Here is a 22,067-nt window from a genome sequence, read left to right on the forward strand (position 1 = left end):
TAGTAACATTTAGATTTTATACATTTTTATATTTTGACAAATTGGAAAAAGTGACATTTCAGTTATTTAAAATATAAAAGGAGATGCTATATAAAAAGATTGGATTAAAAATATGATTTTCCAGGTAAAGCGGGAGAATTCAAAGTTAGATCATTTTGTTTTTACTGTTAAAAAAACAGGAATTGAATGTTTCTTTGAGGATTATTGGGTTAAATTTATTGTGAAATCTGACAACTGCACAAAGATTATTATATTTGATTGTTGCAAATTTATACAGAAAATAATAATGTTATAAAATGCATAGTAAAATTACGATTTTATACATTTTTAGATTTTGTCACAGACAAAACGTTTAATCATTTGATTTGCCAGGTTACGCAGGAGAATTAATCATTTTGTTTCTTTCTATTAATAACAACAATTGAATGTTTCTTTGAGGAGATTGTGAGAGTAATATCTTTAATGGCGTTACAGGTTTTACACTAAATGGTCATTCTATCGACGTGTCACTGATAAAAGACCAATTCAATATGATTTATTTTGTTGTTCTTTCTTCCTCACAGGTTTATTTAAAAAGTGGACAATAAAAGATGTTAAATTAGACAAATCAGGATTCACATAAGAAGACACTGGTCTATTATCTTCCTAAAATGGACTAAAATTATTATAACGTTATATTGAAGAGCTGAAATTAGATTTTAATGACATTTGAATGGAGTTAGTTTCTAATCAGTGTTATCACAATAATATGTTTACTTAGTAAACAGTCTGTTTTTTTTGGATAGATATGGTCAAAATATAATGGTAGAAACAAAATGGACAAACTGTTTTTTCCTCGTGTCAGAGGAGAAGAAGCGGCGGACGGGTTCTTCATGGCGGCTGACCGCGGGCCGTGTCTTCAGTGTCTTCATGGCGGCTCGACTTGTCTTCAGTGTCTTCATGGCGGCTCGTCTCGTCTTCTTCTCCAGCAGAACATTCTGGAACTCTTCGCTTTGACTCCCCGACATCACGGCCGACAGTTCCCCGACATCTCTGCCCTCTCAGACGGCTTGTAGCACGGTCTTCTTCCTCTATACCTGGCCGCCGCCACACCTGACCTGCTACTCAAATGTTTGCTCCATTTCCCATGATGCAGCGCTTCCTGTTTGGCGGTTTCACAAAGTGCTTTTCGGTGCACTAGCACCACCTTCTGGAAAGGAGTGTGGGTATGAATTCTACAACACTACAGTCTATGAAATAACCTTTAAGTCATAAAAAAAAGTATACATATATATATATGTGTGTTCAGTGGAGTGTGATAGTACTCGAATAAACTAACATCAAAGATAGGTAGAAAGACATGGCTTGAACAGTGTTTTGCTGCCACCTAGTGAGCAGCTGAAGTACATATCCGCTTCAAAGCCTCTCGTTTCATTGAATCTTCATTTTTCTCCAACATACAAATTTAAGAAGGTTTTGATAATTTCCAGAAACTCTAAAATGATCAAATGAACTTATAGGCATGCGTTGTTTACCGTGGATTCATTTCTTGGAGCTTTATTTTGCCGACGCGACACAATAAGACAGTTTTGTGTTTATGTTTGGACAGTTTGGTTTTTGTTGACATACTATACTCGGACATTTAGACAGTTTATGTTTGGACAGTTTTTGAAGACATACTTTACTTGGACAGTTTTAACAGCTTTTAAGGCCTTTAAAGAGTACCTTCAGCAAATACTAATATGATTTAAAACAGACACAGAGGTCGAGGTAAATACGTAGGACTCCCGTATGGTAAAAACATAAAAGAACTCATTTACTTTGAAGGTATACTTGCAGTATTTACAGTACGCACATTTGCTTTGTCCTTACTGTAAATACACACACACACACACATTTAGTACAAAGTTGAAGTTCAGTCTGAGGTTACGTATGAGTGTGTCAGTGTCACAGCTTAGTATGATTACTCACAGTGTGGTGATATTTGCGGTACATGGCCATCCTCAGCAGCTTGTTCAAATAGTCTTCTAACTGTTTCTGTAGGAACACACACACACACACACACACACTAGATTTTGGCCACTGTGAGTATTTTAATGATGAATTCCATGCATGTGAACAAAGAGTCAGTGTTTTTATGAGACAGAGCTGCAGGCGACGAGAGCTCGTCAGGTGAGAGAAACAAATGTTTAAACAGGGAAAGCAGGCGAGACGTACCCTCCTGCTGGAGACCTGCTCGTCTCGCACCAGCTCGTCGGCGCCTCCCCTGGGCAGCGAAGGCATCTCCCTCACCTCGCTCTTCCTCACCGTCCTTCGTCTCACGGTGTGGCTGCGACACAGAGCAGAGGGAAAATATCCAGACGTTAAAACAGTTTCGGGTCATTTACATAAAAAACGCTTACGTCAACCCATAGACTTCTAAGTAAATTGACTCAGTCAAAACAGTGAAGGCAAATTTCAGTAAAATAACTTAGCTAGCTTAGTTATCTCTACCTCCTCGTGAGGTTTAAGAGTTTAGAAATAACAACTAACTGAATTGTGCGTTTACAAAACGAATTAAAATTGTACAGAAAGTGTCATAAAAACAGGCCGTGAAATTTTTTTTCCGTGAAAACAAAAAAATATATTTGGGTAAAAAAAATTTTTGCGAAAATAAACACCGAAAAAAGATATTTTGTATAAAAAGAGCCCGGAAAAAATTTCATATAAACAGACCCCCCAAAAAATATCGTAAAAACAGACCCCAAAAAAATATTTCGTAAAAACAGAAGCCCCAAAAAAATATTTCTTAAAAACAGACCCCAAAATAAAATATTTCGTAAAAAACAGACCCCATAAGAAAATCTTTCTTAAAAACAGACCCTGAAAAAAATCTTTCGTAAAAACAGACACTGAATTTTTTTTTGTATAAACAGACACCCCCAAAAAATATTGGAAAAAACAGACCCCCCCAAAAAATCTTTCTTAAAAACAGACTCCGAAAAAAAATTATTGTTTAAACAGACTCTGAAAAAAAACTTGTAAAAAACAGACTGCAAAAATTATTTTGTATAAACAGACCACAAAAAAGTAGTAAAAACAGACCCCGAAAAAAATATTTTGTATAAACAGACCCCGAATAAATAATTCATAAAAAGTCTCAATATAAACTGTCTATTATACTGTGAATATATATATATATATATATATATATATATATATATATATATATATATAAGATATAAATATACATATATATATATATATATAAAGATACTTTCAATATAAGAAGTAAAAGTGGATCCTTTCAGCAGCGTTTAAAAGATGAAGGGGAAAGCTACGTCCAGCAGATGGCAGCATTTCCCAAGATGCAATTCAACAACAACAAAAAAACTTTATTAGTCTCCGTGGAGCAGTTCAAAACACACAGGGCAGTTAGGTATGAACACAGGTGTGGAGTTTATCTCTGTTTTAGCTCAGTGTTTTAACGAGGACATGAACGTTCATTCATTACAGGTGAGGCTTCTCCTGCACACAGCGACACCGAACTTGAAGAGCGCGGTTTACTTCCCGTGACTTGGTACGGTCCACTCCGCCCCCCGGTGTGGATGTATTTAAAATGTTCCACTTAGTGTTTATCTTTCGGAGCTTCAGAAAAGCAGCAGAGAGGACGAGGAACAGCGCGGACAAACATGTGGTAACTCAACGACACACAAACACACATTTCTGAGTGTTTCTGTTCTCACTGTTGCTAACGTCCGTTCACAGGTGTTTACATTACACCTGCTGCTGCAGCTAATGTGACGTCACTGCTCCTCCGCATGACGAACCGTGCACGTGTGTTGTCAATGCAATTAGTCAAAAAGTGTCTTCATACTGTCGAAAATGTCCTAGTATATCATGTCAACAAAAACTGTCCAAATATAAACTGTCAAAAATGTCCTGGTAATTGACCAAAAAAGTCCATAAAAATGTTTGTCCAAAATTTGACCAAAAAAATGTTTGTCCAAAATTTGACCAAAAAAATGTTAGTCCAAAATTTGACCAAAAGAAGTCCAAAAATGGTTTGTCCAAAATGTGACCAAAAGGTCATACTTTAGCATGCTGTCCAACATTTGACCAAAAAGTCAAACTATAGTATGTCATCCAAAATTTGACCAAAAAGAAGTCCAAAAATGGTTTGTCCAAAATGTGACCAAAAAGGAATAATATAGCATGTCGTCCAAAATTTTACCCAAAAAAGTAAAAATAGAATGTTTTTGTCCAAAATTTGACCAAAAAGTCATACTATAGCATGTCGTCCAAAATTTGACCAAAAAGTAATAATATAGCATGCCGTCCAAAATTTGACCAAATAAAGTTTTTAAAGTGTCGTCCAAAATTTGACCAAAAAGTCATACTATAGCATGTCGTCCAAAATTTGACCGAAAAAGTTTTTAAAAAATGTTGTCCAAAATATGACCAAAAACTAATAATATAGCATGTCGTCCAAAATTTGACCAAAAAAAGTTTCAAACATTTTTTGTCCTAAATTTGACCAAAAAGTCATACTATAGCATGTTGTCCAAAATTTGACCAAAAAAGTTTTTAAAAATTGTTCAAAATTTGACCAAAAAGTCATACTATAGCATGTCGTCCAAAATTTGACCAAAAAAGTTTTTTAAAAATGTTGTTCAAAATTTGACCAACAAGTGGTATTATAGTATGTCGTCCAATATTTGACCAAAAACAGTCAAAAAACTTTGTCCAAAATTTGAACAAATAAAGTTTTTAAAGTGTCGTCCAAAATTTGACCAAAAAGTCATACTATAGCATGTCGTCCAAAATTTGACCGAAAAAGTTTTTAAAATTTGACCAAAAAGTCATACTATAGCATGTCGTCCAAAATTTGACCAAAAAAGTTTTTAAAAAATGTTGTTCAAAATTTAACCAAAAAGTGGTACTATAGTATGTCGTCCAAAATTTGACCAAAAACAGTCAAAAAACTTTGTCCAAAGTTTGACCAAAAAGTCATACTATAACATGTCATCCATCCATCCATCCATCCATTATCTACCGCTTCCAATCCAAAAAAAAGAAAGAAAATGTTTTTGTCCTAAATTTGACCAAAAAGTCATACTATAGCATGTCGTCCAAAATTTGACCAAAAAAGTTTTTAAAAAATGTAGTTCAAAATGTGACCAAAAAGTCATACTATAGCATGTCATCCATCCATCCATTATCTACCGCTTCCAATCCAAAAAAAAGAAAAAAAATGTTTTTGTCCTAAATTTGACCAAAAAGTCATATTATAGTAAGTCCAAAATTTGGCCAAAAAAGTTTTTAAAAATTGTTCAAAATTTGACCAAAAAGTCATACTATAGCATGTCGTCCAAAATTTGACCAAAAAAGTTTATTAAAAATGTTGTTCAAAATTTGACCAACAAGTGGTATTATAGTATGTCGTCCAATATTTGACCAAAAACAGTCAAAAAACTTTGTCCAAAAAGTCATACTATATAGCATGTCATCCATCCATCCATTATCTACCGCTTCCAATCCAAAAAAAAGAAAAAAAATGTTTTTGTCCTAAATTTGACCAAAAAGTCATACTATAGCATGTCGTCCAAAATTTGACCAAAAAAGTTTTTAAAAAATGTAGTTCAAAATGTGACCAAAAAGTCATACTATAACATGTCGTCCAAAATTTGACCAAAAAAGTTTTTAAAAAATGTTGTTCAAAATTTAACCAAAAAGTGGTACTATAGTATGTCGTCCAAAATTTGACCAAAAACAGTCAAAAAACTTTGTCCAAAGTTTGACCAAAAAGTCATACTATCGCATGTCATCCATCCATCCATGATCTACCGCTTCCAATCCAAAAAAAAGAAAAGAAATGTTTTTGTCCTAAATTTGACCAAAAAGTCATATTATAGTAAGTCCAAAATTTGGCCAAAAAAGTTTTTAAAAATGTTGTTCAAAATTTGACCAACAAGTGGTATTATAGTATGTCGTCCAATATTTGACCAAAAACAGTCAAAAAACTTTGTCCAAAATTTGACCAAAAAGTCATACTATATAGCATGTCATCCATCCATCCATCCATCCATCCATTATCTACCGCTTCCAATCCAAAAAAAAGAAAAAAAATGTTTTTGTCCTAAATTTGACCAAAAAGTCATACTATAGCATGTCGTCCAAAATTTGACCAAAAAAGTTTTTAAAAAATGTTGTTCAAAATTTGACCAAAAAGTGGTATTATAGTATGTCGTCCAAAATTTGACCAAAAACAGTCCAAAAACTTTGTCCAAAATTTGACCAAAAAGTCATACTATAGCATGTCGTCCAAAATTTGACCAAAAAAGTTTTTAAAAAATGTTGTTCAAAATGTTGTTCAAAAAGTGGTACTATAGTATGTCGTCCAAAATTTGACCAAAAAGTCATGCTATAGTAAGTCCAAAATTTGGCTAAAAAGTCATACTATAGTAAGTCCAAAATGTGTTCAAAATTTGACCAAAAAAAGTATTTTATTAAGACGATTAACTCACTAACCTGATCCCCAACCAAGAACTGGAGTAAATGAACATGTTTGTTCAATGCATATGATTGTGCTTCCTTGACCAATAAGTGATACTATAGTATGTCGTCCAAAATTTGACCCAAAAATATTTAGTCCAAAATTTGACCAAAAAGTGATACATTAGCATGTCGTCCAAAATTTGACCAAAAAAGTTTTTAAAAAATGTTGTTCAAAATTTGACCAAAAAGTGGTACTATAGTATGTCGTCAATTAACTCACTAACCTGATCCCCAACCAAGAACTGGAATAAATGAACATGATTGTTCAGTGCATATGATTGTGCTTCCTTTGTTATGTTGTGAAAACAATAAAAAGAATGTTGTGCAAAAAGAAAATGTCTTCAGTAAAGTATGTTTTCAAAAAATGTTAAAATGCAATATAGCATCAAAACTGTCAAAAATGAGTATCTAGTGTTCGAGACAGTCCAGGTGTTTTACAAGCATGATTGTAGGACGTGTTGATGCTATTGTGGATGTAAGATTGTTCAAACTAAATTCACTATTAAGTTAAGGTTACATCATAAATCTAATGCTTTAAGTGAATAACCAATAAAAACAAAGCAGTGACTTAAAGTAAACGAGTAAAAAGACACATTGGGCAACACACTTTGTGTACAAGTGAAATGTTAACAGACTAAAGCCTTGTCTCTGTATTTATAGAGTAGGAGGTCCTCCACCCTGTGCACTTCATGGAGGAGGAGGAGCTAAAAACAGTGAGCTAACCCTTTAACGGAGAAAACTAGTGACGCTCACACAGTTCATGTGCTGATCGTGTTTAAGCAGCAGTTACTAAACAAACACCTGGACCCAAAAAACCTCATTTTAGTGAACAGGAACCCTTTACCACCTCTAGGAAGCCGGGGACTGCCATGTTGTGGACTGGAACAATGCCTCAGGTCGTGGAACCAAACCCGCCGGACTGGAACGACCCTGCAGTCGTGGGACCGAACTTGCTGGACCTGGCGCAACGGTGGGTTTGCGCCAGTCCAGCAGGTTCAGTTCTACAACTGCTGGGTTGTTCCAGTCCGGTGGGTTTGGTTCCACAACCGTGAACCCAAAACGTTGTGAAAAACCACAACCTGGCAACCCTCGCGCTGCACGCAGCCCCAGCCGTTGTGGAAACCAAACCTGGCAACCCTCGCGCTGCACGCAGCCCCAGCCGTTGTGGAAACCAAACCTGGCAACCCTCGCGCTGCACGCAGCCCCAGCCGTTGTGGAAACCAAACCTGGCAACCCTCGCACTGCAAGCAGCCCCAGCCATTGTGGAAATCAAACCTGGCAACCCTGACCAAAAAAAAAGTTTTTTTTCACCAAAACTAGCTTTTGTACAACCCAACCTGGCAACCATCACCCCCCCACACATCCATCACCACCTTGCACACCTCAGCCCCACACCAGTGACCCATTACCCTCACACCCCCTCACCAGTGATCCATTACCCTCACACCCCCACACCAGTGACCCATTACCTTCACACCCCCACACCAGTGACCCATTACCCTCACACCCCCAGCATACGTCACCAATCATCCTTTCGCACAACCTCGTCCTGGAACCGAACCCGCAACCTTGAGATCCGAACATCGCCCCCAGTCTTGGTCGAGGACAAAGCCGCTGCGCCACCGACTTGTTGTAAATATAGGATTTTTCGTCCCCTTTCAATCGTAACTTTGCACGTTGGACTTTAAAAATATTAGTCTTTGCGGGATTCGAACCCACGACCTCAAAACTTGACAGCAGCGTTCTTACCCACTGAGCCACCGGTTCTGACATTGGTACATGTTTTCGGCGAGGTATGGCTGTTTATATTGACTCTTAAACTAAAAGAAAGCATCACTGTGGGATTCGAACCCAAAACCTCAGGGATGTGAGTCATCTGCTGACAGTCTGAGCCACTTGTCCAGATGCTTTCTCACACATTTTCGGTAATCATAATTTTTCTGTTGTGGTCAGAGTTTCTTTAAGTATTGACATTTTTTCCAAAACTCTCTGGACTCTACAATATCGGAATATTGTCAGGTGATCAAGTTTCAAAAAGACAAAAAGACAAACAGTTTAATTCTGGGCTTCTCTGGAATCGAACCCCGGTCTCCCGCTCCATGAGCCAACGTCAAACTCATAGAGCTATGCAACATAACAAGGAAATTTTTTGGTTTTGTTTTATTTGTTTTTTCCGTCTGTCATATTGGTATAGGTGTTCAACAGTGTGATGACGCAAATGTTTATAATTCAATGCAATCAGTCAAAACCTCTTTGAACAAGCATCTGCGTGATAAGGCTCAGAGAAATCACATGGTTGTGGAACAGAACCTGCAAACCTCGCTGTTGTGGACCGGGCTAAGACTACCATGGGCGACACTGGCCCCTTTTCAGGGGTGAGTCAGTGTGTGTGTGTTTGTGTGTGTGTGTCCTGCCAGTGACCAATGATGGACGTACGACAATTGTTGTTGTGTCAAAAATACTTTTATTTGTTATTATTATTCATTTCAAACCCACAATGGAGAACACAGCTTCTCCTGTGAAGAGAGTTCAGGTTCAGACTGGTTGTTGCTCGCAGCGACAATACATTATGCTAATTTAAGCTAATCGCCTGCTTGCGCTAGCTTCACATTTAATCAAATGTTCCACCTGAAAATATATAATAGACACAGTGAATAGGGCTGAACGATATGGACAAAATGTCAAATCTCGATATTCATGCCAGATATCTCGATATCGATATCGATAAGATAAGATACGATATGACTACAGGTTCGGTGAAAACCAAGCATTTTTAAGAAAAATAAAAACATTATACAAAAGACTGTGGAAAGTGCAGTATTATTGATGAGAACTCACTGCCAGTCATCAACATTAACATAAAGTCACCAAAGAATAAATAAAAAATCATTTTTCATCATCATCACATTTTTTACTGCAGCTCCACTTTAATGTTCGATGCGTTATCAGTCATCACGCAAACCTGTTGGTCCTCCTTCAAGTCCCAGTGTGCTAACCGTTAGCAGCTAACGCAGCTCTCATCCTGCGCTATATTATCACCTGTATGTTCCCCGGGGAAGAAGGACTTCTGCAGACAGCGGGTCCTGAGTTTGTTGTAATAAAACGGATCGTTAAACTGATGTAAGGTTCGGTTGTCCGGCTTGACCACAGGTCCGTGGTTGTGGCGAAATGATCAATGATTTATGTTTTGGCACAAAATCGCCACCGGCCTCATTATCTTCCGCACACATGTCACTATTCTTTCTTTTTTTTTATTTTCCCACTCTGTGTCGTGTGTGTGAGGGGGAAAATCTATATCGTTTATATCGTCGCTTTTTTGATATTAATATCTTGAATGTTCATATCTCGATATCGATACGATAACGATATATCGTTCAGCCCTAACAGTGAATATCGTGCACGTTAACAACAGTACATAAACCAAATTAAACGAATATGTCAGGAAGTTGTTTTTTAAATGCGAAAAGTGCGAGATTGGTTGCTCCTCGCAGCTACATTATGCTAATCGAAGCTAATCGCCTGCTTGCTCTAGCTTCGCATTAATTCAAATCGCCACCTTAAAATACGTAGTAGACAGTGAATATCATGCACAGTAACTGCAGTACATAATCCAAATTAATTGAATATGTCAGGAAGTTGTTTTTTAACTTTGAAAAGAGCCAGACCGGTTCGTCATGCTAATCTAAGCTAATCGCCTGCTTGCTCCAGCTTATTTTATTAAAATCACCACACTGCAATTGACAGCGAATATCACATATGGTAACTACAGTACATAAACCAAATTAAATTAATATAATTAAATAAATATGCCAGGAAGTTGTTTTTGTGTTTTTTTTTAACTTTGAGAAGATCCAGACCGGTTGTTCCTCGCAGCAACAATACATTACGCTAATTTAAGCTAATCGCATGCTTGCGCTAGCATCACATTTATTCAAATAGCCACCCTACAGTATGCAATAGACAGTGAATATCACGCACAGTAACGACAGTACATACATTAAATTAAATTAAATTAAATTAAATTAAATTAAATTAAATTAAATTAAATTAAATTAAATTAAATTAATTAATTAATTTAATTTTAATTAATTTGATTTAATTTAATTAAAAATAATTAAATTAATATGCCAGGAAGTCGTTTTTTAACTTTGAAAAGAGCCAGACCGGTTGCTCCTCGCAGCTATGTTATGCTAATTTAAGCTAATCGCCTGCTTGCTCTAGCTTCACATTGATTAAAAAATATTCTCATCTAAATGAGGCTAATCTAACTGTTATGTAAGCTTATAATGAGCATATTTTAGCACGGTGCACACATATGAATTTAACCTGTTTGTTGGCGTGTGCACATTGTGTTTCACATGGGTAGATTATTGTGCACCTGTGTGTGTGTGTGTGTGTGTGTGTGTGTAGACACCCACCTGCGTGACGGTAGCGGTATCCTCATGAAGGTCTTGTACGTCCTGAGCTCTCTGTGCAGATCCATGAAATGTTTCTCCTTCCTCTTCACCATCCAGGTGAACTCGCCGTGTTTCAGCTCAATCTTGAACACGGCCGGCAGAGACTACGAGATGAGAGCGGGGATTAGATTTGAACAATTTCTTTACGTACGGTTATTTTAAAGCACATTTAACGAGGGGGATAAACTCAAATTATTATAACCAGTTGATTTAAAGACGACAACAGTAACTGTTAGAGAAACAGAATCATAACAGCTCTGTGAAGCAATACTATCAGACCTGACTGAGGGAGCATTTCTGTGCATACAGCAGCAACACAGGTAGAATAATACTTATACCAAGCTATCATTTATTTATTATTGTCTGTTTTTTTAATGAATTAATAGACTTATTTTGCATATTTATTGCATAAAGATGTTTATATATTAGCGTGCCCAGCGCCAGTTTATTTTATTGGTTTTTTTTTTCATTTAACACGACCTTTAATTTCACACTGAAAAAAAACAATCGTGAGATGATTTCAGACAAACAGCGACAACGACGACGACGAATAATAATAATAATATTTGACTGTAGGCGCGCTAAAGGCGCTAAACGAGCTAATGCAGCTAACGGAGCAAACTGGTAAACGGTGCTTGGACTTCTGTGTCGCGGCACGTAAACATGCCGTCACATGCGTCTTTTTCCGGTCTATCTTCATGGAAGCGCATCATGTGTTAACCTAGTGCCCAGCACTATTATATTCTGAACTATTTATCTTTCCACATCAAAACAAACTTTTATTTTGAAATCCTGTGCAATATCATCATATATATTATTATTTCCGCCCCCAGGTCATTTGACTTCCTGCTTTACCTTGTTGACGCTGCGGTTCTGCGACAGGTTAAAGCGGTCCTGAGCGGTGGTGAACCTCTCCACCTCCAGGATTCGGACGGTAATGGGCACAGTGGAGAGGTAGACCTTGGCGCTGGCCTCCTTGAAGCCCACCGTGGCGTACACCGCTGAAAACGGGATACGACAGTCCCCTAGGAGAGAGGAAGAGGAGGAAGGATGAAGGAGGCTTGTGTAGGTAGGTGTTTCTTGGAAGCTCGGGCTGCAGAGTGGGCTGCAACAGACTTTTATGCTTTTGCTCGTGTGGAGAGAGTGTTGAGGTCAACTTTTTTCTCTGGTAAAGTTTGTGAGATCTAAATTAAGTAAAGGAAGAAAAACCACCTTCATGCACGTCCACTGTGAGATTCCTGTGTGAAGCTCAATACATTAAGCTTTTTTCCTCTAATTTTCAACCTTCTGCCTATATATCCTACATTTTATAATTGATCTTGTCATTTTTTAATGTTTTTTTAATTTTGTATTTATGCATTTATTTTTTTATTGTTATTGTTTATTTTATAACTGTTTATTTTTACCTCAACTTTCTGCCATGTTTCTTTTAATTGTTATTCTATGGTTTTATGTTTTTAATTCTAGATTTTAATGTTTTGACCTGTAGCACTTTGAGATGATCAAATGTAAAGTGCAATATAAATAAAATGTATTATTATTATTGCATATTACATATACAGGGATTCTACAAAATAAAACCCTAAGATGACAATTACAAATGTATGGTTTCTAGCATACACTGGTACACTAATCTCTAATTTCCTTTACAAAAATAAAACAGTTTTCACAGGAATAACTGAGTGCTATGTTTGGTTTTGAAGTGTTCCAGTTATATCAAAAATAATTTCATGGATTTGTATTTATGTATTAATTAATTAAGTAATTAATTAATTAATTAAAGTAATTTAATTTAAAATAATTTAATTTAAAATAATTTAATAATACAAATAATTAATAATATAATTAATTAATTAATGATTTTTAAATCATTATTTAATTAATTAATGATTTTTAAGAAGAAGAAGAAGAAGAAGAAGAAGAAGAAGAAGAAGAACCCTTCGAGCATTTTTCACTCATTGTCTGGAGAGAAACGTGTTTAGATAGTGCAATGCAGGGGTTTTTGTGTTTCAAAAATAAAAACTTCAACTATACTTTGTTTCAAATTGTTTTTTCAAAAAATCAAGCATACAATTTTCTTTTTGTCTTTATTACATTTATATATTAAAAGTAAAAACATTTACTAAATACATTCAGTGAAGAACAACCAGAGGAGCTGCTGAAGAAAGTAAAGGACATGGAGAAAACATTACTAACTATAAAGACAACTAAGTTAAACATTTCCAAAAATAAATTTACTAAGTACATACAATGAGCCAGTGAACACTGGAGCTAAGGACAAAGAAAAAATTATTACTAAGTACAACAACCAGAAATGCTATAAGTTAAACATTTAGTAAATCTAAAGTGACACTAACAAAGTCAATGACTGAGTTTAAAAAAACTGGAGCTAAAGACAAAGTGTGAGTGTCAAAGAACAGATTATCAGATGAGACAACAAACTTTAAGCTCAAACTAACAGTTGTAAACTTTGACAGAGACATCTTCAGTAACTGTCAGTGATCATAGTAACGCACAACTTCAGTGATAAGTGTGAGACGTCACCACCTCTGAAGTTGTGTCACTACGATCACTGACAGAGTCACTGAAGACGTCTCTGTCAAAGTTTACAACTGTTAGTTTGAGGTTAAACTTTGTCGTCTCAGCTGATAATCTGTGTTCACCTGCTGACAGACACAAGTTCACTAAAATAATCAGGCAACAGGAATGTTTGTCATTAACTTTTAGCTTTATTTAGATAAACAAATGACTCTACAACAGTAAACATTACTTTATGTAGATGTAGTGAAGCGAGGAAGAACAGAGTTTCTTCTCCACTGTTTGACTACATGTCCACGCTCATGGAGCAGACTAAACACACTGGTGAATACAAATGGACGTGAATACTCACCGTCTCAGAGCGCTGGAAGAAGCAGCCGACATCGTGGAGAAGATGATGGACGTCAACCAGTTTCTGCAGAAGAGAAGACAGGACATGGTTTAACTGGTGCTCTTTCACAAGTCAAGGACAAAAGGTCAGAACAGGCTCTGACATCACTTTGTCTACATCAACTGTGTCATAGTTTAGAGGCTCACATTGAAAATAATCTATCACTTTATTTAACATAAGCCTTCACTTTTTCATTAAACAGACCATTTTATTGTTTTATTCATTTATCTCTGATGTTTCAGCTCTTGTTGTTTTTAACTTGGAATGGATTAGATTAGATTAGACACCTCTTCTACACAAGAAAAACTGATCCTGGATTATCTAAATTTGACATTTATTTTATGAATACCGGGTTAAATTTATTATAAAAGGCACCATGATTTGCAAAAGACGAGATTATGTTCAATTGTTGCAAAATTATATATTAAAAACGTTACGAAAACATAGTAACATTTAGATTTTATACATTTTTATATTTTGACAAATTGGAAAAAGTGACATTTCAGTTATTTAAAATATAAAAGGAGATGCTATATAAAAAGATTGGATTAAAAATATGATTTTCCAGGTAAAGCGGGAGAATTCAAAGTTAGATCATTTTGTTTTTACTGTTAAAAAAACAGGAATTGAATGTTTCTTTGAGGATTATTGGGTTAAATTTATTGTGAAATCTGACAACTGCACAAAGATTATTATATTTGATTGTTGCAAATTTATACAGAAAATAATAATGTTATAAAATGCATAGTAAAATTACGATTTTATACATTTTTAGATTTTGTCACAGACAAAACGTTTAATCATTTGATTTGCCAGGTTAGGCAGGAGAATTAATCATTTTGTTTCTTTCTATTAATAACAACAATTGAATGTTTCTTTGAGGAGATTGTGAGAGTAATATCTTTAATGGCGTTACAGGTTTTACACTAAATGGTCATTCTATCGACGTGTCACTGATAAAAGACCAATTCAATATGATTTATTTTGTTGTTCTTTCTTCCTCACAGGTTTATTTAAAAAGTGGACAATAAAAGATGTTAAATTAGACAAATCAGGATTCACATAAGAAGACACTGGTCTATTATCTTCCTAAAATGGACTAAAATTATTATAACGTTATATTGAAGAGCTGAAATTAGATTTTAATGACATTTGAATGGAGTTAGTTTCTAATCAGTGTTATCACAATAATATGTTTACTTAGTAAACAGTCTGTTTTTTTTGGATAGAATTGGTCAAAATATAATGGTAGAAACAAAATGGACAAACTGTTTTTTCCTCGTGTCAGAGGAGAAGAAGAAGCGGCGGACGGGTTCTTCATGGCGGCTGACCGCGGGCCGTGTCTTCAGTGTCTTCATGGCGGCTCGTCTTGTCTTCAGTGTCTTCATGGCGGCTCGTCTTGTCTTCAGTGTCTTCATGGCGGTTCGTCTTGTCTTCAGTGTCTTCATGGCGGCTCGTCTTGTCTTCAGTGTCTTCATGGCGGCTCGTCTCGTCTTCTTCTCCAGCAGAACATTCTGGAACTCTTCGCTTTGACGCTTTGACTCCCCGACATCACGGCCGACAGTTCCCCGACATCTCTGCCCTCTCAGACGGCTTGTAGCACGGTCTTCTTCCTCTATACCTGGCCGCCGCCACACCTGACCTGCAAATCAAACGTTTGCTCCATTTCCCATGATGCAGCGCTTCCTGTTTGGCGGTTTCACAAAGTGCTTTTCGGTGCACTAGCACCACCTTCTGGAAAGGAGTGTGGGTATGAATTCTACAACACTACAGTCTATGAAATAACCTTTAAGTCATAAAAAAAAGTATACATATATATATATGTGTGTTCAGTGGAGTGTGATAGTACTCGAATAAACTAACATCAAAGATAGGTAGAAAGACATGGCTTGAACAGTGTTTTGCTGCCACCTAGTGAGCAGCTGAAGTACATATCCGCTTCAAAGCCTCTCGTTTCATTGAATCTTCATTTTTCTCCAACATACAAATTTAAGAAGGTTTTGATAATTTCCAAAAACTCTAAAATGATCAAATGAACTTATAGGCATGCGTTGTTTACCGTGGATTCATTTCTTGGAGCTTTATTTTGCCGACGCGACACAATAAGACAGTTTTGTGTTTATGTTTGGACAGTTTGGTTTTTGTTGACATACTATACTCGGACATTTAGACAGTTTATGTTTGGACAGTTTTTGAAGACATACTTTACTTGGACAATTTTAACAGTTTGTATTTGGACTTTTTTGTCGATGTTCCATACTAGCTTAGTATCGTACAGTATGTATGGTTTATCTGTTTTGTAGCAGGTTATTGCGATCGTAGCGAGTGTGTGACACGCCCCTTACCGGCACCTGTAGTGCAGTCGCCGCTAATGCGGGGCTGTTTAAATATCGCCCCAGTTCATCAGTCTCTCTCTGTCCTCTGCGAAGCGAGCGCTGCCGGCGTGCAGCAGCTCCGCCGAGCCGTGGTATCCCGGCGTCGATGTGCGGTCTGCAGGTATGTAGCACAGTCTTATGACGTGAAGAGCTAATAAGATGCCGTGTTACAATCATCTGTTGTAGGTTGGCGCGTTGGGCTGAGATGGTGTGTTTGTGTGTCCCTGTCCGGTTAGCTGCTAGCAACTACAAGCACTGATGTGTTCAGGACCAAGGTAACCAGTACTATAAGCTAAATGCTATCTTGTCTGCTAGTGTGTTTAGGTGTTGTCACTAACGGTTGACTTTGTCTCTTTTTAAAGCGTGTCTGGCGTTGGGCTGATGTTTGCCTTGCTTTGCCTCTAACTTTATTTTAGCCTAGCTCTGTTTAGCTAGCTGGACTGTAAACAGTCGCGCTGCTCTCGTTGTATAGACGCTATTTTAAGTTTACTAGCGTTCAATCGCTCCGATCAGACCCTGAGTGTCAGTGGGGGGTGGAGGGAAAGTTATTTCAGTGGTTCTAGTTGAGGACCTGCCAAAGTTAGACATGTTGCATGGTTTCTTTTTTGCTTAGTGACTTGATTTGTGAATGTATGGTTTGAGTGCAGTGACCTGCCAGAGCTCGCTGGCGGTAGTCTGCCCCCTTTTTCTCTTCCTAACAGATTGGTGTAGGTGGAACATCATACGTTTTAGAGATAAAAGAAAATAACTAAATGTTTTAGATACAACTTGATTAGTGAAATTGTTTTATTGTGAGAAATAAAGATGTTTATTGTAATACGTTGTGCCTGTATTCGTGGATGGAGGTCCATCCACAAATGAATACAGGCACAATGCATTACAGTCTTTCTCACAATAAAACAATGTCACTTGTCAAGTTGTATCTCTAAAGCATTAATATAGTTCTCTTTAATCTCTAACACATGGTGTTCCACCTACACCAATCTGCAGTGGTTCAGTTGGGAAGAGAAAAGGGGCAGACGACCCCAGCGAGCTCTGGCAGGTCACTGCACTCAAATCATACATTTACAAATCAAGTCACTAAGCAAAAAAGAAACCATGCAACACGTCTAACTTTGGCAGGTCTTCCACTATAACCACTGCAATAACTTTCCCTTCACCCCTGACTGACACTCGGGGTCTGATAGGCGCGATTGAACTCTCGTAAACTTAAAATGGCGTCTGTACAACGAGAGCAGCGCAACTGTTTACAGTTCAGCTAACTAAACGCAGCAAACCTAAAACACAGAAGTTGGAGGCAAAGCAAACATCAGCCCAACATTAGACAAGCTTTAAAAAGAAACCATGTCAACTGTTGGTGACAACACCTAAACACACTAGCAAACACGATAGCATTTAGCTTATAGTACTGGTTACATGTGTCCTGAACGCATCATTGCTTGTAGCTACTAGCGGCTAACTGGACAGGGACGCACATACACACCATCTTCTCCCAACGCCCCAACCTATAGAGGATTGTCAGCACAGCATTGTCACCTATTCATGTCATGAGACTGTGCTTTATATGTGCAGTACACACCTGAAGGGTGATATAAACCACCCTATGGCCTGCACTATGAGTCACCCACTCCCATACCTGACACTAAACAGACTAGGAGGGCAATAGTCAATATAAACCATCTGGTTACATAAACATGTAGGGTATTTTGTTTGAAAAGATTGTTTTATTGGAAATATGCATTTGACTGAAGCAACTGTTTTGATTGAATAAAGACACAAATCTCCCTCAATATGTAGCACAGCCTGGTGATGTGAAGCAGTAATAAGATGCTGAGCTGACAATCATCTGTTGTAAGTTGGAGCGTTGGGCTGAGATAGTGTGTATGTGTGACCCTGTCTGATTAGCTGCTAGCAGCTACAATTACTGATGGGTTCATGACACTGGTAACCAGTAGTATAAGCTAAATGCTAGTGTTAACAGTTGACTTTGTTTCTTTTTAAAGCTTGTCTGACATTGGTCTGATGTTTACCCTGCCTTGCCTCTAACTTCTTTATTTTAGCCTCACTCTGTTTCCTTAGCTGAACTGTAAACATTCGTGTCTTCTCGTTGTAGAGACGACATTTTACGAGAGTTAAATCGTAGTCCGCTCCAATCAGGAGTTGTCAGTGGGAGGTGGAGGGAAAGTTAATTCAGTGGTTATAGTGGAGGACCTGCCAAAGTTAGATATGTTGCATGGTGTCTTTGTGTTTTTCTTTCATTTTGAGATTGCACATGATTTGTAAATAAATATTGTTTTGTGTATGATTTTGGTGCAGAGGTCACCGCACTCAAATCATCCTCAAAACAATATATTCATTTACGAACCAACTACAAACTCAAAATTAAAGAAACCATGCAACACGTCTAACTTTAGCAGGTCCTCCACTACAACCACTGCAATAACTTTACCTCTGATTGGAGCAGGCCACGATTGTACTCTCGTAAACTTGAAATTGCGTCTACACAACGAGATCAGCGCGACTGTTTACAGTCCAGCTAACTGAACAGAGCGAGGCTAAAATAAACAAGTTAAAGACAAGGCAGGGCAAATAGCAGCCCAACACCAGACAAGTTTTAAAAAGAAACAAAGTCAACAATTAGCAACACCTAAACACACTAGCAGACAGAACAGCATTTAGCTTATTGTACTGGTTACCTGTGTCTTGAACGCAGCAGTGCTTGTAGCTGCTAGCAGCGACGGCTAACCGGACAGGGACACACACCATCTCGGCCCAACGCGCCAACCTACAACAGAGAAGTGTCAGCAGCAGCATCTTATTACTTCTTCACGTCATGACACTGCGTTACATACCTGCAGAACGCACATGGTACATAGACGCCGGGATACTGCGGAGCTGCACGACAGCAGCACTCGCTTCGGCAGAGTAAAGCGAGACTGAACACCTGGGGGGGATTTAAACCGCCCCGCAATAGCAACAGCTGCACTACAGGTGCCGGTAAGGGGCGTGTCACCCACCTGCTACGGTCGCCTTAACCTGCTGCGAAACTGCCCTCCGGTGGACACACGTGACATTACATGTCGAGGAATATTTGATGCATGGCACTCTGGTCGTCTTTCTTTTAGTTTTACGTTTCATTATATTTTATTTCAGGAAGAAAACGGTAGATTAAACAATATGCTTATAAATGCTAACCCACATCCGGGCGTTCTGCTGCTTCTAATTCGCTAACGACGCTGTCGATCAAATATTGGCTGTAAGAAAGCCAATAGGAGCCCAATCATTCATGAAGACCCATCCCTCGCTGAGATACAGGCCAGCAAAGAGACACAGCTCAGTCGCACCATCTGCTGTTCGTTTTTGGAAAGGAAAATACATAGAATTCTGTGAAGGAATCAGGAGTTGTAAAACTAATTTTAACACGTTGTTATTATTATTCCTACTAATAAATTTTTATTTTAATGATATAAGAGAAAAAAATTTTTTACATACTATACTCAGACAATTTTGACCGTTTCCATTTCTATATTTACTATCCTAGGACGATTTTTTGACAGTTGTTGACACACTAGGACATTCTAACAGTTTATGTGTGGACAGTTTTTGAAGACATAATATACTAGGACAATAATGACAGTTTATATTTAGATTTTGTTGTTGTTGATGTTTTATACTCGCCTCGTATAGTATGTCTTCAAAAAATATAAACTGTCAACACTTGTGGGGTAAGCACACTTGTAAGCACACTGACATACTTCGCAAATATATGCATAATGAATGCAAATAAAGACAGGTACTTTTAATTCTCAAAAATATAATAAAATATGAGTCTGAACTTGCAGTTTGGGGGGCCCCTTGTGACAGCTGCATAGTCCGCAGATAGCAAGAAACGGCGTTTCCAGAGACATGAATGGAATGGGTTATGCTATTTTATACCACACATTTGCGTCATTGCCCCGCCACGCCACCACACCACCACTACAAGGTGTTTGTTTACTGTGGAGCAGTAACGTCACATTAGCATTAGCATAAGCCGGTGGCATGCAAACACCTGTGATCAGATCACAGATGTTAACAACAGTTGTAAACATCAATAGAACATCGAAGAAATGTGTGGATAATGAGCAGCAGTTACCACATGTGTGTCCACCTCCTCCTGGTTGTCTCCTCCTGCTCCTGCTGGCTCCAAATGGCAAACAGGAAGTGGAAGATTCCAGATGGATTTATCTAAACTGCCCTCCTGTGGACAAACGTGATATTACATCATTTACGGCTGCTCAACTGTTGAAACTGCCCTCCTGTGGACAAACGTGATATTACATCATTGCTGTGGACAAACGTCATTTACGGCTGCTCAACTGTTGAAACTGCCCTCCTGTGGACAAACGTGATATTACATCATTGCTGTGGACAAACGTCATTTACGGCTGCTCAACTGTTGAAACTGCCCTCCTGTGGACAAACGTGATATTACATCATTGCTGTGGACAAACGTCATTTACGGCTGCTCAACTGTTGAAACTGCCCTCCTGTGGACAAACGTTCGGTAGACTTGTCACCTGATCATTTGACAGTAATGTTGGACTGCTGGACACAAATGTCCAAATGGTCCAAAAATGGTCAAAAGCGACATAGTTTAGTATGTCGTCCAAAATTGGTCAGCCAATGAAGGAATCAATTATAGTAAATGAAAGAACATAACATGTACAAAGCAACATTCTCTTTATTAAAATGCCTCAAAATTCAAACAAACAATGTTGCCATAATATTGTGAAAAACAAACACACAAAACAACTCCATATGAAAATATATTCTACACTGAGACATCAAACTCACATGCAGAGCACAGGCGAGTTAAATCCTGCTACAGGAGCACAGAATGCTCCTCGGTATCCTGATTTAACTATACAGTACATACCTTCATGTGCAAATTAATAATCCAAACAACATCTCGACATTACAGAGGCAGACTCTTTCTGAATAAAAGTACCAGTACAAAAATAAGAAATAAACCAAACACTGACTGGGAAATATTCAAATAAAGACAGCTCAGTCTCAACAACACTTGGGCTTTACTTTAAAAATATAAAACAAGAATCAGAATATATACATATAACATTTTCACAAAGACAAGAACATATTAACTGAAACCATCAGCACAGGGTTAGGGCTGACTGGATGACAAACATGAAAACATGTCGTTTGTTGGTACAGCACTGCAACACACACACACACACACACACACACACACACACACACACACACACACACAGTTAATACTGAGAGGTACACCAGTCAGCTCTAAGACCCCACAATGATCAAGTAGCTGATATATCGTTTAGGAGCGGCTATGATGGTTTTTGGTGATTTTGGACGACATACTAAACTGTGATGTTTTTGGACGACATACTTAACTGTGATGTTTTTGGACAATTTTGGACATACTAAACTGTGATGTTTTTGGACGATTTTGGACGACATACTAAACTGTGATGTTTTTGGACGACATACTTAACTGTGATGTTTTTGGACGACATACTAAACTGTGATGTTTTTGGACGACATACTAAACTGTGGTGTTTTTGGACGACATACTAAACTGTGATGTTTTTGGACGACATACTAAACTGTGATGTTTTTGGACGACATACTAAACTGTGGTGTTTTTGGACGACATACTAAACTGTGATGTTTTTGGACGACATACTAAACTGTGATGTTTTTGGACAATTTTGGACATACTAAACTGTGATGTTTTTGGACGATTTTGGACGACATACTAAACTGTGA

At 37.6% G+C, this 22,067-nt stretch overlaps 1 protein-coding gene across 1 annotated transcript; it reads right to left on the minus strand.

Annotated features, from left to right (window-relative positions):
• Positions 1-1,006: 1,006 nt before the first annotated feature.
• LOC310929302 (phospholipase D1-like) lies at positions 1,007-13,921 on the minus strand (the record flags this gene model as incomplete). Its single annotated transcript, XM_083892024.1, has 6 exons — positions 13,864-13,921; positions 11,829-11,998; positions 10,935-11,077; positions 2,197-2,308; positions 1,951-2,016; positions 1,007-1,189 (listed from the first exon to the last, which is right to left on the minus strand). The coding sequence occupies exons 3-6, from the start codon at positions 11,024-11,026 to the stop codon at positions 1,007-1,009; spliced, it is 453 nt and encodes a 150-aa protein (XP_083748150.1). The 5' UTR covers positions 11,027-11,077; positions 11,829-11,998; positions 13,864-13,921.
• Positions 13,922-22,067: the final 8,146 nt, after the last annotated feature.

The sequence above is a fragment of the Microchirus variegatus genome (assembly GCF_963457635.1).
Source record: "Microchirus variegatus genome assembly, chromosome: 7".
Classification (NCBI taxonomy): domain Eukaryota; kingdom Metazoa; phylum Chordata; class Actinopteri; order Pleuronectiformes; family Soleidae; genus Microchirus; species Microchirus variegatus.